Raw genomic sequence first — 17,286 nt, forward strand, 5'->3', positions numbered from 1 at the left:
TGACAGGGTGTTGCAACATGCCGGGGAATAATCACGATAACTCGAGCGGTTGCCCTGGTGCCGGGCTTGGCTGTTGCAGTGGTTGCTAAAGAGTGGGCGTGCGGCTTCCTCTGGGGCGATCTGATTTCTTCGGGAGCGTGGTTAAGGCACGCTTAGGAGAAATCGTCCTCTGTGGAGCAGGGACGCGACCTCTCCGCCAGCAGCAGCGGCCGTGCTGAGTGGGCTGCTCAGGTGCCTGGGCGCGCACAGAGCTGTTTGCTTTGGGGGAAAAAAACTATTAGCTCTCTCCTCCATCCTGGGAAAACATCGTCCGGCAACGAAGGGCAAAGGGAGCAAGTTTTCAGGGTGGCAGAGGAACCTGTGGGACCAGCACCAAGGAGTGGGCAAGGCCACCAGCTTCTGCCAGCTGAGCTCCAGCCCTCAGTGGGGTCCCCGTGGGGTGGCGAGAGCAACGGGGAGGGAGCACCGGTGCAGCAGCCACCTCCACGTGACCCTTCATCCCCGCTCTCGCTGGAGAGACCTGGCAGGAGCCAGGCAGCTTCATCGGACCCAGCCAAAAAGTCACGCAGACGTGAGCACAGCCAGGCAGAAGCAGCAGCCTCAGCCCCCACAGCCCCATGTCGTGGGGCACAGGGCAGCACCTGCCCCCTGGGCTCCCCAGGGCCACGCTGCGGAAATCAGGTAAGCCCAGGGCCCCACGAGCTTCCCCAGGGGGTCCCCGCGTCTCTGCTGGCTCTCCTCTGCAGGGATGGGCTGCTGAGCCCCAGTGGGATTAGTTTGCACTGCGTTCGTGTTTATGCACAGGTGACTTTGGACCCTGTTTAAATTTTATTTGAGATATCATGTTACTTTAATACATCAGCAGCTGGTTGAGAAGCTGCCCTCCTGCCCCTGCCTTTCAAAACTCGTATCCTATAAGAAATTCCCCAAGCAAACCCATGCTGCAATTCAAACCTTCTTGGAGAGGCATTGGGCTGGACAGGGGGCACTTGCTAATATAATCCCTGCAGATGAACTTGGGAGGATTGTTCCTGTATTCAGCAAAATACCTTTGAGCTACTTTTAAAACATTCATTAATGATTGATGTGTGTCTCGCTCATAGGCAGGCAAATGCACAGAGCAAATATTTTATGAGAAATTAAAAGTAAGTTTGCGATTATCAAGAAAGACTACTAAGCATCTGTCACTGCTTAACAAAACTAAACAAGCCGCTCCACATGCCACTTGCAAAAGGCGCGGGGCTGACGTCCCCTGGTGACTGCTAACAGACTGGGATCCCAGCCTTGTTATCTTTGCTTATCACAGTCCAAAGTAATTAAATGAAATGATTAACCATCGCACCCAATCCTGCCTGCCTGCAGGCAGAGGGGAGCTTGCTGCTGCCTGACTGTACAAGCATTTCCATCATTAGCCGACACAAAACAGGGTACCAGTAACTTCCACACCCCAGCCAGCTCAGCTAGCCCCAAACCTGCCAGGATTTCTCTCTTCCAAATATGTGTGCGTGAGTGCAAAGCACGGGTGACCGTGGTGGCATCGGGGGTCCTTTACATTTGGGGGTGACCGCAGCTGGTGGCACGTGAGCAGCCCGTGAGTACCTGCTCTGTGCCCCCCTTATGCAGGTGCAGTGCTGGTGTAAATGGGGGACCCCAACCTCATGGGCTGCCGTGCTGGCATGGCGCTCGGCAAGGGTGGGCAGGACTGGGGGGACTGGCTGAACTGGGGAAGCTGGCTATGCTGGTGGCAGAACACCGTCTGTACTAGTGGGGAGCACTGGCTGTGCTAGCGGAGAGCACTGGCTGTACTTGCAAAGAGCACTGGCTATACTGGTGGGGAGCGCAGGCTATACTGGTGGGCAGTCCCATCCCCAGCATGTGCTCTGCAGAGAGGCAGAGGCAGGAACAATCTGTACTAGTGGGGAGCACTGGCTGTGCTAGAGGAGAGCACTGGCTGTACTTGCAAAGAGCACTGGCTATACTGGTGGGGAGCGCAGGCTATACTGGTGGGCAGTCCCATCCCCAGCATGTGCTCTGCAGAGAGGCAGAGGCAGGAACAAAAAAGCAGGGCCGGGAGCCGCAGGGCTATGGCCCCCTGCCCTGTTTACATTTCCATTAGAGTTTCCTTTCCCTTTCCAACCCCGCAACCTCGTGGGGTTTATTCCCGAATGCCAGGGCTGAGCAAAGATGAGAGAACCTGGGGCATGCACGCCTGCTGCCCCGAGGCAGCTACCCGATAGCTGGGAACTGCTTCCCACAGCGGCCACATCGAGTTACATTCACCCTAGTGCATTATAAATACCAGAATTAGCCTTGCTTAATTATTTAAAACTATAGATTAAAAGCAGACAAAGGCTCTTTGCCTCCTTTCCGGAGCACGCGTATCATTTATCAGTGATACGGTCGCCTGGTGACAAGCAAGGGGGAGCGTGCCAGGTCCATTGGTATGAGATGCTCCCAAGCTGCCGGCACGGCAGGAACCAGAGAGGAAAATCACGGTGAGGATGGGAGCTGGTACCATCTCACCCAGGGAGGGTAACGATTAGCATCTGCCAATCTTTGGGCTCGCCATATTATTATTATTATCATTATCATCATCATTAACACCAGCATCATCCATCACCGGGGCAGTAAGCCACAACAGTCATTAAGCTAATGTGAAGGAACGACAGGTTTTTTGTTCCGGGCTCAGCTGCGTAACAGCCACATGCGGATTAGCTGGGGGGTTAAGGTGCATTTTGTGGGCTCCACTGCAGAGACTTGCTTGCCAATGGGCTTCCAGTCACTGAGAGCCCAAAGCCTCACCTCCACATGGGGCAGCACCCGCATCTCACCCACTAAAGCCAGCACCTGGGTGCCTGGCGCTGTCCTGAACTTACTGACCACGCAGAAAGTGGCTTTCAAAAGCAAGTGCCTGGCTTCACTTGTCCTCCTGGCATGCAGACCCTCCCCAAGGCAGTCATGTGCCCGAAAACTGCTCTCACCATGCAAAGCTTTGGGGCTCGCGGAGACCGACACACAGTGGTTTCCCTGCCCCATGATGCCAACCCCATCTGTTCTGTGTTTCTAAAATACAATTAATTAATGCTAGGATTAATCATGCAAATTAGAAAATGTCATGAATTCAAGAATCCAAAACAAAAGACAAACTTTCAGCTTAATTGTTTGTAGGACTTACCATACAGCATGACCTCTTCTGCCATTACACTCTCATGGGAAAAGCTGTAAGGCCAAATTCCAGCTCCACTTCAGACAGTGGAAATGTACTGACTGAAAGTTCATGCTCTAAAATGAAAAAAAAAAAATTAAACTTCGGTTAAACAGGTTAACTGTGCATGTACCAGTGCTTAAAAGGAACTGGGGCTAGTTTAAAGATCCCATGCACCTCCACCTGCACATGCAAACCCTTGGGACAGACTTGCTTCCCGAGGAGGGGGGAGTGAGGGATGGTACCCTCCTCCTGGGGTGTGGATGCCATCGGGGGCCGTAGCCCAGAAAAGGGAAGGTTCCCCCCATGATTGCAGTTAAATGTATCAGAGACTCACATTATTTCCCAGGCTCAGGTTACTTGTGTAAATAGATTTAAACTAGCTCTGCTGGCCCACACTGAGTGTGATAGTTTTGCAGTCTCCTTACTTGTGGAATGTGTGTGACCAGCTTCTTTCAGCAACCCTTCATTAATCTGCCAGTTCTTTAAAAAAGATGTATTCATGAATAAATCCCAGGCATCCAGAAAACCAGAGGTTCTCCTCTGTAGCCACAGTTTTAAGTGATCATTTCTGCCCAGGAAATGGTCCCTTGGGTCAGTGGTTTTACAAACCCGGATCCAGGGCTCTGACCCTGGGCATCCGAGGTTTTTGTGCAGTCTCACCCTTTCTACCAAGAAACAGGGTTTCACAAAATTCCAAATAGCATTATCCTCTGAGCTTGGATCCCTTTCCCGGGATAATGCCTTCTGCCTTACATGGATGGCGTTTCACAGAGGCCCGTTCCCTGCCCAGAAGGGGATGCCCATACAGTATTTTTAACAAGAGCAGTTTGGTCATCATCTGCCCCTGTCAACAAACCTCTCCTGAGGGGCTCTAGTTGGAAAGTCAGTTCTCAAATAACACAGACAGCAGAAATAAAAGACTGTGAACTACATTTGCTTTATAGATTTCAGCTAAAGCTTAACACTGACCCGTGCTGCAGAAGACAGGACCGACAGCTTTGCGAGTTAAGGATGCTGAGCACCAACAGGGCAGCGCTGCACGGGGCAGGGCACTGACGGGAGAGAAACGCAGTTTGCAGGTGGTGCGGGAAAGGGCCGAGGGTCATGCAGAGGAAGGGCAAGTGGGTCACAGAGGGGCAGGATGTCGAGGAGAGCCCGGCAAAACAGAAGTCAAGGGGGACGAGGCATTTCACGTGAAAACCTGCAAAAAGCAGCCGAACGCTGGTGCCCTGCTGCACCCTCCATTCTCCTTCCTATACAGTCGCAAGTCGAGAGGTGCTGAGTAGGAGCCCAGACCTCCACCCTACAGCTTTATAACCCAACAGCTATAGACTAATTTTCTTTCCAATCTCATTCATTTTTCCCCTTGTGAAGAACGGCTGGAGCCATGCAGGCAGCCGTAAACAGAGCTGCACCCTTCAGGTTACCTGCCCTTTCCAGGGCCATTAATCCCCTTAACATTCCTGGGGATTATTTCCATCCCGACAGGACAGTGAAGCGGGCTGCCAGCGGCAGTGCAGGGAGAAGCACACAGCATGTGGTCCCGACGCAGAGGGGCTCAGCGGGCAACCCGCCAAGGAGGGACAAGTCGCTTAATCCTAAATAAATGCTCTGTGAAGGGCATCTCCTCTGAGTGAAGGAAAACCAAAAAGCATCAGCAGAGAAGGGAAGCGTAGCTCAGCCCTGGCCGTGGCTGAGCCCCCATGTCCGATGCCTGTCCCTGGGCATGAGCCAGGCCTCCCCCTTCTCCTCCTCCTCTCCAGGAGCAGACTAAAACCTTTCTCCTTGCCCTGGGCTGCACAAAAGCCATTCAGCATGCCAAGCAGCATACCACGTTTTACGCTCCTAGTCGGGTATAGTTAATGTACTATTTGCAACACTCAGTTTTTCAAATGCACTTAATGTTGCACCAAAACTGCCTGTTACCCTGTTCCCCAAAAGACTGGGGCTGAGCATAATCAGAAGTGGAAACAATTTGCCCCAGGATTGCAGACTGATGATTTTACCACAATTCTCCCAGAAATTGGGGGAATTTATAAGCATTTCTGGGTAGCCTGAGCAGAAATTTGGGGTTTGTTTTAGGCCAGAACAGACCAAGGTATTAAAATGTCATTTTTCTCCTCCAGTCAGTCCCACACCCTGGGGCAGGAGGGTGGCTGGTCTCTGGGCCATCTCAAAGATGCCGAATAGTCCCTGTGGGGTCTCCTAGAAAACTAATCAAGATTGGGAGCTCGTTTCATAGCTACGGGGTGGGAGAGGAGATAACACCAGGCGTGAAGTCCAAGTATCTGCCAGTGGCCCCAGCCTCCTCATCCAGGCAATCTTGCTCTTTACTTAAAGAAAAGTCACTTGGAAATGTACCTTTCCTAGAAAGCCTCAGGCTTCTAGAAATGAGGAAAGGGAAAATATTTAAAAGCAAGCAAAAGACTGAGTATGTCGCAGCAAACACAGCTACTTTTTATAAGCAACACTCCAAAGCAGATCTATTTAAAAGGTCACACCGTCTTTCTGAGTACAGCAGAGGGTATTAAAATGCACATGTATTTTTTTGTTTATATCTTGCCAAGAACAATATAAAAATGTCTAACACCTTTTGCTGATTTATGATGGTGGCCAAGGAGGTGCCAGAGCAGAGCCTTGTTCATTGATCTACGGCTGAATCATGCAAAAACAGACATCCTGCTGTAAATCCACTGCAGAGACCTGGCTTGATTTATACCTCCAGCACCATAAATAATGACAAAAAGCAGCCTGATAGCAGTCTGTCTCCCTTTACACGGACATGAATTACATCAGGTCTTGAAGATGATAGATCTACTCCCCGAGAAACATTTTGCACTGGGTCCCTATCTGCCAACCTGCAGGAGAAAGGATGCCCCATCCTTACTCCCAGCATAACCCCAAGCTGTGTTTCAGGCACGCCAATATTTTTATATTCTCATTTTTCTTTTTCTGCTCAATGCAAATGAAGACATTACTTGAATTGTTCGAGACTAAGGTCTTCTGAAGGTTTAAAGTGCTATTCTTGTATTCTTGTTCAAGGCTCTTTCCAGTCCCAGTCAGGGCTTTGACTTTGTCCCACTGGAAGCCAAACCCTCGAGGTTGGTGTCTGCACACCCCTAGGCACATCTAGTGCAGTGAAACCAAGCTCAAAGCTACCTGCTGTGTCCTGGCCCCGGCAGTATCATTCAGGCAAGTTGCACTCATTCTAAGGACCTTTGCGTGCTGATTTAACAGCCGCCTGGCCAGAAAGGCTTCCAGTCAGTTCCTCCCACTCCTTCCTTCCTAGTATTTTCTTAATTTCTACTAGTTCCAGGGAAAAGTTCCCCATCTGCCTTCAGTAAATAGGTTGATAAATTGCTGCTGCTTTACAAGCCTCAGCCATGCAACGTTAGATTGCTGCAGTCTGGAAATACCCACATTAGAAGATTCAAAACCTCCAGGCTCACCACAATGCTCTCCCAAAGTGCTGCATAAGCAGAGGGTCCCGCCAAGGCTGGGGGGGGGGCCTTCCCTGATCACTCTGGGTGTCTGGGGGGTGGAAACACCACAAGACCAACCTGAAGGGCTGGATGACACCATGCGATAGCGTTGTACACTGCCGGGTGTTAGCCCTATGTGATGTGAGGACAGCCTGCCCCAAGCAAATCTCCCTGGATCTGGGTCTTGGAGGTAGGGAAGAAGGGACTACTACTCCTGAGTTGCAAAAGGAAACCCACACATCATGGAGGCAGGGGGGAAACAGTACTTTATAAGTAACCGTGCTGCACCAGTGCCCCAAGAGCTAGTACAGAGCTTAGCGGCAGGGCCCGAGAGCTACTTGGTGTAGAAAAAACCACGAAAGTCACTAGAGTTACAGCCATTTACAGCATCCAGGTTGGTCCTTCAGGCTTGGATGGCCACGTTAATCCTTCCACGCTCACTGCTTGCTGCATTATCCCCTAGCAGAGCACAACAGGCAGATTTAAGACGGACAAGTCCAAGATTGATACGCCCCAGACCCTCTCCTGCGATGCGGCAGGATTTGGTACCCAGCTCACAAGTAAGCGTGGGCATCTCTGTCACTGGAAGCAGCTCTAGTCTGAATGATGGCACAGGAAAAGTGGGAAAAGGACAACACAGTGACACTGAGGCTAGTCTGTTAGTAAAGCTGTCCAAAAATGGTGTTTGCATTAAAAACACCTGGCATTTTATTTAAGTTACTCCATGGAGAGACTTTTGTGTTTGAAGAATGAAGACATTGCTTTGCCATTTGACATGGGAGCTCATCCATTTCATTCATGCCAAAACAAACCTCCGCTCTTGTACCTTCCTTCCTTGTCTTTTGCCTGCCTCTTCTCCTGTGAAAAAAGACCAAAAAAGGGAAGAAGTAAAAAAAAAAAAAAAAAAAAAAAAAAAAAGGTGAATTTTTCCTTTCCAGTGCAGTATTTTGGATGCAAGAGATCAATATTCAGCCATAGACTGCATCTGGTCTAGCAACCTCAAACACAATAATCTACTGCAACTCTACCCCAGTGAAAACCGGACATGTTTTCTCATTGTTCAAAACCTGGCTTTTATCTAACAAAAATTAGCCATGAAATTGTGCTGCCTTAACCCTTGGCTGTTCTTCAGTCCCCACATCTCTCTGGAAGGCAACACTGAGCCCCCAGTTTCAGCCCGTGGAGTCTGGCCCCTCAGGGGTTTGAGTCAGCCTGGCACTTGCCATCAAACATCAAAGCACACCACCTTCTCTTCTGCCAGCAGTGATGTATGATCCTAGAGGAAAATAATCTGATACAAGAAATCACTGGTTCCAGCTTCCAAGCACCCTTTAAATATGTACCGAACTATTCACCCCAATTACATTCACGTAATGGGCTCTGATTTGTTTTTCTTTGTTCCCAAAGCAGCAGGGCACTGGCCACATTAATGTTCAAGGAGAAGTTGTTTGATATTGAATCATTTCTTCAGCAGTATTATTCCTTACACAATTCTGTTTGATTGCAATCCACTTTACATTTGATAAGTACTTACTATGAAAGAATGACATAGCCTGCTTTCTTTTGCCTTTTTTTTATTGATTTCTCTCTTAAAAGGGTTTAATTCCCTTTATACATGAGATTGCAATAAGAGAGAGAGGCAACATTACTGAACAACTGTTTTCCTTGCTGCTCCACCAACCCATATAACTTCACACTAGGCCTCCAAAAACACTGTAATAACGAGACACTTACAGACATGGAGCTGCCCACACCCTTTTCCTGGGACTTTTTGTTCTCACTGGTAAAATTCCAAATTGTTCAAGTGAATAGTCAGGAATAAATTGCTCTTTCTGAGCCCCTGATTAGACCATACATGTAATTGCAGGCAGCCCTACTGTGCTCCGCATTTAAAGACACGGCCCACCTCATGCAGTTTGTCTTATAACTTGTGCTTTGCGCTCACTTTGTATAAGGTTTTTGCAAAGGAGAAACATAGAGCCCTTGGAAAATACCAACAGTGAACATACCCTGTGGTTTGCCTGAAATCCAAGCTGCCACCACTTCCAAAACAGTGGGCTCTTGTTCTTGCATCCAGAACATACAAATTATTACAGCACGATCGCATACTGCATGGGCAAATGATGCTTTTCTTGGCATTGGGCTCAATCCTGATTGTTAGGCCAGCAGGATATCAGCAAAATCTTTCCTTGACAAGAGGTTTCAGATACAGCAGTGCTTCCTCAGGCCTGTGTTTCGGAAGCCCCTCAAATCCCACAGCATCCCCCTGTGCTAAGGGACGGGTAGCCTCGCCCAGGATGACCAAAGCAGCAGCTCAGCATAGTCCCCATCCATGGCTGTTTCCAGTTTTAGTTAGACCTATCTTGTATTAATTAATCCTTGGCACTAAATGCTGCAGCCACCGAAGCAAGCGGCTGGCAAGTAATTTAAATGATCTAATTAATATGTGTCTCATCAACAACTCAAAGGGAATATTTTTAAAACCTCTAAAAAACCCACACCAGCACATGGCGACACGTGCATGCAGACACTGACACGGGTGTTGAGTGGCCGGGGCAGGCACCATCTCTCCTCTCCTGTCTTGTCCAGGGGAGGAGAGCTCCAGCGGGTTCCCACACCACAGCAGGGTGAGACTTCTCATGCAAACACCTCTCTTTTCTTCCAGCGTCAATGTACACTGAAATACAGCGGGAGCGACCAGATGGGGGAAATATCCTGACTCACCCAGACTACATAGATGGAAACCCAGACCTCATCAAACCTAAAAAGCTCCTAAATCCTGTAAAAGCCTCGAAGAGCCACCAAGAACTGCACAGAGAGCTGCTGATGAACCACAAAAGGTAAGAGGAGGTTGCAGCCTGCCACTGGAGTGGTCCAAGAGGCGCTGAGCCATCGGAGCTCAGCATCCGAGGCACAAGTGCCAGCAACAGCCTGCAGGTTGGAAGGGCACAATAAATCCCTTCACTTGCAAACAAACACCATGTAAAACTCCTCTTTTCTCTGACGCTATGGTTTCTTTTAAAACAAAAGCAGAACAAAAAGTCCCCTGCTCTGCCACCCTGAAGCATCAGCTAGCGCTTTTTGGAGCTGCTCACTGTTTCCACCCACCTCAAGCCACAAGCACTGGAAGATGCGAGGCATCCCTACAGCCCCCATCTCAGTGTCCCACCCATGTTTTCTCCCTGGTCCTCTTTTTTCTGTCTCCATCACTGACTTGCCAAGTCCCCAGTAAAGTACAGCCTTCCTGTGTGCTTTAAGGTCAATGCAGAGGCAGTAGGAGCTGCAGGCTGGATGGAGCCATTGAAAGCTGAGATAGCATCAGCATGAGATCTTCTGTACAAGGAAAAGGCTAATCACTGTCTCCCTAAAAATCAACCAAGCAAAGAGAGGCTAGAATTAGCATTCCTGATTTCCTACCCCAATGACCCAATTTAACTCTTTGGGGGTACAGATACAACATTGGGATAATGACACCAGGGTCTGAGAACCTATAACCAAATCATTCCTTTGCAGCAACTGTCTGAACATCAGTGCAATAACAGCATATTCTGTTCAGAGCCTTTTTAGCACAGCAAGAAATCTGCTGACTTCATATTGACATTTTCCGAATACCCTGAAATATTCTGACACAATAGCACTTGGACCATCCAATTAAAAGGAGCACAGCTTCTGTTCAAAAGGACTACAGTCATTATGAGATCCAGACACATATACTAATTCAGCAAACAATCAAGCCTGCCAGCGGGGTGCATTAATCAATAGCAGCACTGGCTGGGCTTGGGTTTGATTTGATTTTCACAGAATCAGAAGAATTACAGGGACTATGCCCAGGCCATTCTCCAGCATCGAGGCAGAGGTAGCTATACCAGCCAGATATTTTTAAAACTCTCTGCTTTGATAGTGGCCATACCGTGCCTAGCGATACTGCTCAGTTTAAAGGCTCACCCACCAGCACTGGCTCTGATCTCGCAGAATGTTATTCCAAGTCTGACCACGATGGACCAAAGCATCATGAAATTCCTGCAACAGAGGTAGCAGAGGCAAATGGTGGCAGACAGGGTACAGACCCCACGGCACCAGGCTGAGCTGAACTTCAAACTGGCAAATATAAAGTGTGTCATCACTTTGTACGCGGGTCCTGTGCCTGCCACCATGATATATCCACATGTGCCATCAGACGCTGGCAGGAGGCAGTCCTGTTGCAGCCATCCTGCATCTCCTGACCCCCCTTGTTTTAGTCCTGTACATCTCAGGCATCAATTTAAACCTGCTTCGGCTCTGGCCTCCCAAATATTTTTCAGCAAATATGTGAAACAAACCCTACTGCAAACAATAATCCACTGTTGCTGGTTTCTTGTCACTCTTGAATGCACCAGTTTTGCTCCCTGTTACATGTTACTATAGGGTAAGAGAGGGGAGAAGGGAAGAGAGAAGGATCTATTACTTGCTCCTGTTTCTGCTTTGCTGTTGGCTTTTCCCCTTAAGCAGCAGGGAGAAGCAACTCAAATCAGCAGCTTGTGCAACAAACCCCTTATCTTAGTCAACACCTCTGGGTACTAACAACACAGGCTGATTAAATCAAGAGTAGTAACAAATCCACAGGCAACATTACAAGCTGTGTCTCCAGCAAGCCAAGGCAGGTTTTCTCTCTCTCAAGCCTTGGGAAAAGCATCTCTGCAACGCTAGAGTTCTTCCTGACTCTGGGGCCAATGCTACGGCTACTTTCGCTGATGCGGCCATGAACTTTGTCCCACCATAAAGCAAAAACCAGAAGTGACATCAGAAAGCATCGTTAAATGTGGCACTGGAAAGGTGCAAGCACTGGTCCCCAGCCATCTTATGATAGCACAGAGGTTTGCTGCATCTGGGGAGCGTTTCCCTCTCCTGCCTGCCAGTTCAGTTTCTCATGATGTGAGATGCCACCTCAGCATCCACCACCCTGCCAAGGAAGCTCGGTAGTCCACAGGGTCTGATATCTCTGCTTTCAAACCAACCAGCAGAAACCTCCCGGTGCTGAGGATGAACTTTGCATTAACAGCGCATGCCAACCTGCCATGCCCTGGGAAAGCCCTTAACACAGACACAGGGAGGTACCCTCCTCCCATCAAAACAGACCTTCAGCCACAGGAACACCAAACACCCCACATCTCACAATGAGACCTGTAAATACTCTCAGCCCATTGATTTAAATGAGTGTTAAACCCAGCCCATGGAAGTGGTCAGACCCCACTCCTTCCCCACAAGTGACAGGTACAAGGTCTTCAACTCCTTCTCAAAAATACAACTTCAGCCAATGACTTCTAGTTCTGTATTTTCTTGCAAGATTACTTACATTCCAGCTGCTATTGCAGAAGATAGCCTGCATAAATGCAGCCTCAACCACTTCTTAATAAACTGTCCTTCAGCAACACGAAACTCTGTGCAGTTGCAATAAGTCTCCCAAAATTCAGTGAATGTTCAGCTTCCCAGCAGCTTCAGGTTTTTGCCTCTCTCTGACGAGGACTCAGCGGGGCAGAGAGTCGCCACTTTTAGTGTTTTAATCAGGAAGCTGATGGATTTTACAGAGGCAGATTCCTTTTAGCCTGGAGGACATGAGTTGGTCTGGAAGGGCAGGAACCATCCCACGACCATGCAGGAGCACATCTGGGCTTGTTCCTCACTCACCCATAGCCCTACACATCCATAACTAATCCCATGCCTCCAGGGGGGCAGAAACTGGTGGAAAGTGGCCGGGTTCAGCTGCAGGAGGTAAATCTTAGTGTTTAAATTCTGGCATGGCAATACTCAAAGCGTTAGATTTCTGAAATTTGTTTGGAGAACTTCTTTCATCTCTTTACCATGTGTTTATGCCTTGCTTGCATGTCCTTGCCATGCCCCCTTTCCTGCAATTCCACCCCTTGCAGAACACGGCTGGAAGCCGCCCCACTTCATCTGAGATGCTTCAGGCAGCTGAAGGGAAGCCAGGCGCCTGCGCCATCAGCAAACGCGCTGGCTTCCACAAGAAAAGGACATTTCTTGACTCAAACACCCCATTTCAACAAGGGGATCGCCAGCCCTCAGCTCTGAAGCAAAGCTGGGATGCAACAGGGAGGAAAAGAACTGCCAGGACAATTATTGCAGATCAATGACTACCCCTGCTGGTGGAAAAAACATCGTCATTATTTAAAATGCCCTCAGTGCTGCAGAAGCCGTCACTGACATAATTAAAACCAGTAACAGCAAGAGCCAACGGAAGGTCCCATTTCCATATCTGACCCAGAAAGCTGTAGCACCTCAGTGTAAAGGGATTAGCAAAAAATTCCAGAACCACAAGCCCTGGACACAGACAGCAAACGCTGTGCCCACCCGAGGCAGGCACCGTCCCGCAGTAAGGTGCTGCCAGTAACACCCTCAAAGCCTTGTGGATTGATTTGTGGGCCAGGACTGGTTTGTGGACCAGCTCTCCCATGTCTCTCCATTTAGGACCAAGAAGAGCTTTGGGATTGCTGGGCTGACTGGCAGTGGTTACCCCCCAGGGTATAGGTGCTCCAGCCCTGATTTATCTGCTTTTTATCCACAGAGGCTTGGGGGTGGAGAGCAAGCCAGAGCTGCAGAGGGTACTTGAGCACCGACGGCGAAACCAGCTCATCAGGCAGAAGAAGGAAGAGGAAGAGGCAAAGAAACTGCAGTCACCTTTTGAAAAAGAGCTATTAAAGAGGCACCAGAGGCTGGATCAGGTAAAACTGAGTTTTCGGTCATCCCTGGGTTATCCTAACCACCCCGCACGAGACACAGACCACAGGGGAGATGGGTGGGCTGAGGCTCAACCCAAGGTATAGCGCTGCTACCCCTCCATAAGACAGGAGCCAGAGTAGGTCCTTCACTGCTGCCCCATGCAGCTGCAGCACCCTCACCCTCACAGCAGGATTCACTTCATTCATACCACCTCCCCTAGGACCCCCGCTATGCACCACTGGCCCTGGGTCTCCCGTGTGGTGTCCTCGGGGCGTGCTTTCCAGTTCAAAGCACCCCAAATAGCATGGGGTTGTTGCAGCACCCACCACAGGGGTGCTCAGGACCCTGGGGTGTGGGATGAGAGACTGCAGAAGTCTGGAAGGTGCAAACCTTGCTGCAGCCACACCCAAGCTGCTTTTGGGAGCAGACCTTGGCATGTACTCTGGCCAAAAATATGCCTGGGGAGAGCAATATTCAGCATGGGCACTTGTCAGCAGCACAGTCGTGCCCCGGGTGCTCTCTGTGCCTGCCCACTTACCCAAACCAGTGCCAGCAGCAAGTTAGCTTGTTGCCGCTGAAAAGAAAGTCACTACCTGTCCTACTTGCCAGTATTTGCACTGCAAATGGATGAAAATAGTTTATTTAATTAATGACACAACAGCTCCCTTGCAGTAGTATCAGCCAAGCCAAGATCACTTGAAAAATCAAAGCCCAGCAGTCTCAGAGAACTGGGAACATGAAACAAGGTGGTTTAGGGACAGCTTCATAAAGACTTTGCATATGAAAGTGAGGGAGTACAATGACTTATCCCTGGCTTAGACGATAACCTAATGCTGAGAGCTTTTCCCAGGCTCACTGGCCTCCCTTGCTGGGAAAGATTCAAACCTCCTCCTCCCTCCTCCATGCCAGGTCTGAAGTGAAGCACTCCCCTGCCTTTCTGCTGGAGATGATCCTCCCTGAAGGGGAAAAAAGAATTAGTGTTTCAATTGGCCAGAAAAAGAGACTCGAGGTGAACATGGCTCTGGTGTAATGGTTTGGAAAAAGAGAGCACCGACACATGCACTACGCACTCATTCAGCTTTGGGCAATAATAAGTGGACACCCAGCAATAATGAAGCCCACTGTTTTAATGTAGCTAATGCACTTTTGTCCTTTAGCATGCACAGATAAGGGTGACTCTTCTTTCTTACAGTTGGAGAAAGAGCAGGAGAAGCAGGAAGACCACGCACCAGAATTTATTAAAGTCAAGGAAAACCTGAGAAGAACTTCAACAGTGACTGGGGATGAGAAAGCAGCGTAGCTTCTGCCAAAAGTCCACGGGGATCCTACCAAGGCCGGCACTAACACATACACGCTGACATCTCTGTACATGGTGGACATTCACAGCCACATCCTTGGGGCTACTTACAGTTATTAACACTTGCTCCAGTAGAAGGCACAAAAAAGGTTTTTCCCAGCCCAAGAGGGTATCACTGTGGAAAAGGTGCAGTATTCACCGAAGAAGTACTCAGGAGGAGATGCAGAGAGAAATTATATTATTCCCCCCCTCCCCCCTGGATTGCGGTTGCACACTAACCTCCAGCTAACTCGGTTAACCTTTGAGACACAGCAACTGCTTAAGCCAGGGAAGTCCTGGGAAGTCAGGGAAGTTTGGGGGACCCCTGCTTCTTCCTGGAGTCAGGCTCGCCAGGCATGGGGTGACAGGAAGGCGGCTGCAGCTCTGGAGAACCTCCTGGAAACCTGGCGTGGTAACTAAAAGGGACAAGCTGCATATTACTGAGAACAGCCAAGGTGACCGTAATGGCTTTCCCAAGGGTCACTGGTGTTGCACCGGTGTGCGAGTCAGGCCTAGAGGAGGCTGTGCATCCCAGCAGCACGTCCATACCAATGCCCATACCAGTGCCGCACAGGCAGGTGCAACTGCTCTTCACAAGCACCTTTAAACTGCATTTCAAACCTGTTTGAAAATAGCTACTTAGGCAGTTCTATGCTCAGGCAGAAAATGCATTGGACTATACCATCAACACCCTAAGTGGGAAGCAAATGCTCCGTGCAGAAAGCAAAGGCTGGGTGTTGGCAGTGTGGGTGTTCATGGAGGCGTGCAGTGACCAGGCAGCAGATCCCTGTGGATGCAGCAGACAGACAGACTGCTTCTTGCCCCTGGACTACTGAGCTTCAACCCCTCACCCAGCATCTGGACACGTGCATAGGGACCCACAAAGATGTCCTGTGGCTGAGAGGTGGTAATGTCACACTGGTGTCAGACTGCTGTCCTGTTCACCCAGCACACAGCTGATCCCTGAAGGCACCAGGGGCTACCGGGCACGGAGATACTGATGCAAAACTATTTGTCCGTGCTTCTCATCCCCTTTTCCAGATGTCAGAGCTGCCTGGCTTCAGTTGCCACCTCGCAAAGCTAAAAATCTTCTTGCTGCTGGTATAGCAGAGCTGAGACAGATGGTGCATTTGCAGTATATATGGACAGAGCCTACCACATTGATGGGGCATCCGTGCCCTGAGATGTCCACATCTAGGGCTATAATTGCTCCTTCAGGAAGATCTCAGCTTCTTGCTTCTCACATAAGCCCTGATACAAAGCCTGAACAGCATAACTCACCAACCGCCTTTGAACACTGGCTCTTGAATGGCAAGCCTCAATGGACCTAGCCAGCTAGGAAGGTTATACCTGGTTAAACAATATCTACTATCCACAGCTTCAGTGGGTCCGTATGTAAATTAAGGGAAACTGGGCATTTATCACATATTTATTAAAAAGCTACTAATCCATTCCCTAGCCTCCCTGGTCCAGCAGGGCATTTCATTTCAGAGGACTGTTGCTCGACCCAGCATCTGAGCCACATCACATGTCAAGAGCAGTGACACAGGTATGGAGCTTTTGCCACATAAAAGCCCTTAACAGTTTCAGTCCTTGACAGCCCCATCTCATGGCACTGTCTCCGCAGCAGTTTTTAAGCCCCTCGCTCATAATGCTCATTCTGAACAAGTTTTTATTTCAGAAATCCAGTGCATGTGGGCACTATGGGTCAAAAAAGATCTGAAAAGATCTGTTACGTCCTTTCCAAGTCTGAAGCTTTTTGGATAGGTTATGATTGAAACCATGAGGAAGAAGCAGCATCGACCATTTTTTCAGGGAGAAAGAAAACAAAAAAGCCAAATTTCTCCAAGAAAAGAAAGGTGTTGCTAAGGATGCTTGCACACAGCTGTAAAGAATGCTGTATGATACTCCATAGATAACATCGGTTTAAATAACAAGCCAGAATTACTGTGCTGGGGTTTTGTGAGGGGTTATGGCACAGATTAAGTAACCTTGATCAAAGAACTCAAAAAAACTCAGCAAATTAATTTGTAATTTTGCCACAGATGGAAATGCACTCCAGGAGAGGCAATCTGTCACTCCATATGCACCAGTGAAATCAGTGTTATCAGCTCACCAGGGCTGGGATGGGGGCATTTATGCAAGTCCTTGGGTGCAAGCCATCCAGTAAGGTCTGGGTAAGCTGAGTGCTCAGAAAAGGTTGAAAATATTTTGCTACGGTCTTCTTGAGAATGCAAATATTATTGGGGGGGCGGGGAAATCAAGGTGTCTGCCTTTAATGTGGTGTCCACCAAGAAGAAAGTGGGGCTGCACACGAATGCAGCTGGGGATTGCTAAGGGGTGCCTGGGTCATTTTCAGCAGTTGTCCAGAAGGGAAAGGGAGGGCCAGGTCATACTGTCCTAACTCAGGCCGAGCTGACAGAGACCCAAGAAACCCTTCCAGTAGCGGAGAGGCAGCAGAAAGCCCTGACCTGGCTGCCTGCTGGGCTGCAGGCCAGGACCCAGCCACACATCCGCACGCCAACCCACACCAAACAACCGACCGC

General features: G+C 49.2%; 1 protein-coding gene across 1 annotated transcript; it reads left to right on the top strand.

Moving 5' to 3' along the window:
- Positions 1-581: 581 nt before the first annotated feature.
- On the top strand, positions 582-14,704 carry FAM107A (family with sequence similarity 107 member A). The gene is made up of 4 exons (XM_009648372.2): positions 582-681; positions 9,356-9,530; positions 13,250-13,406; positions 14,597-14,704. Exons 1-4 carry the CDS (start codon positions 618-620, stop codon positions 14,702-14,704), a joined length of 504 nt encoding a protein of 167 aa, XP_009646667.1. The 5' UTR covers positions 582-617.
- The last annotated feature ends 2,582 nt before the right edge of the window (positions 14,705-17,286 follow it).

The sequence above is a fragment of the Egretta garzetta genome, unplaced genomic scaffold, assembly GCF_000687185.1.
Source record: "Egretta garzetta isolate BGI_Z169 unplaced genomic scaffold, ASM68718v1 scaffold91, whole genome shotgun sequence".
Classification (NCBI taxonomy): Eukaryota; Metazoa; Chordata; class Aves; order Pelecaniformes; family Ardeidae; genus Egretta; species Egretta garzetta.

Excerpts from the sequence above, each read along its gene's own strand:
- FAM107A (XM_009648372.2), top strand. The coding sequence starts at position 618 with ATGTCGTGGGGCACAGGGCAGCACCTGCCCCCTGGGCTCCCCAGGGCC. Across the intron at positions 682-9,355 it reads GGCCACGCTGCGGAAATCAG|CGTCAATGTACACTGAAATA; the intron begins GTAAGCCCAGGG and ends CTTTTCTTCCAG. Across the intron at positions 13,407-14,596 it reads GGCACCAGAGGCTGGATCAG|TTGGAGAAAGAGCAGGAGAA; the intron begins GTAAAACTGAGT and ends TCTTTCTTACAG.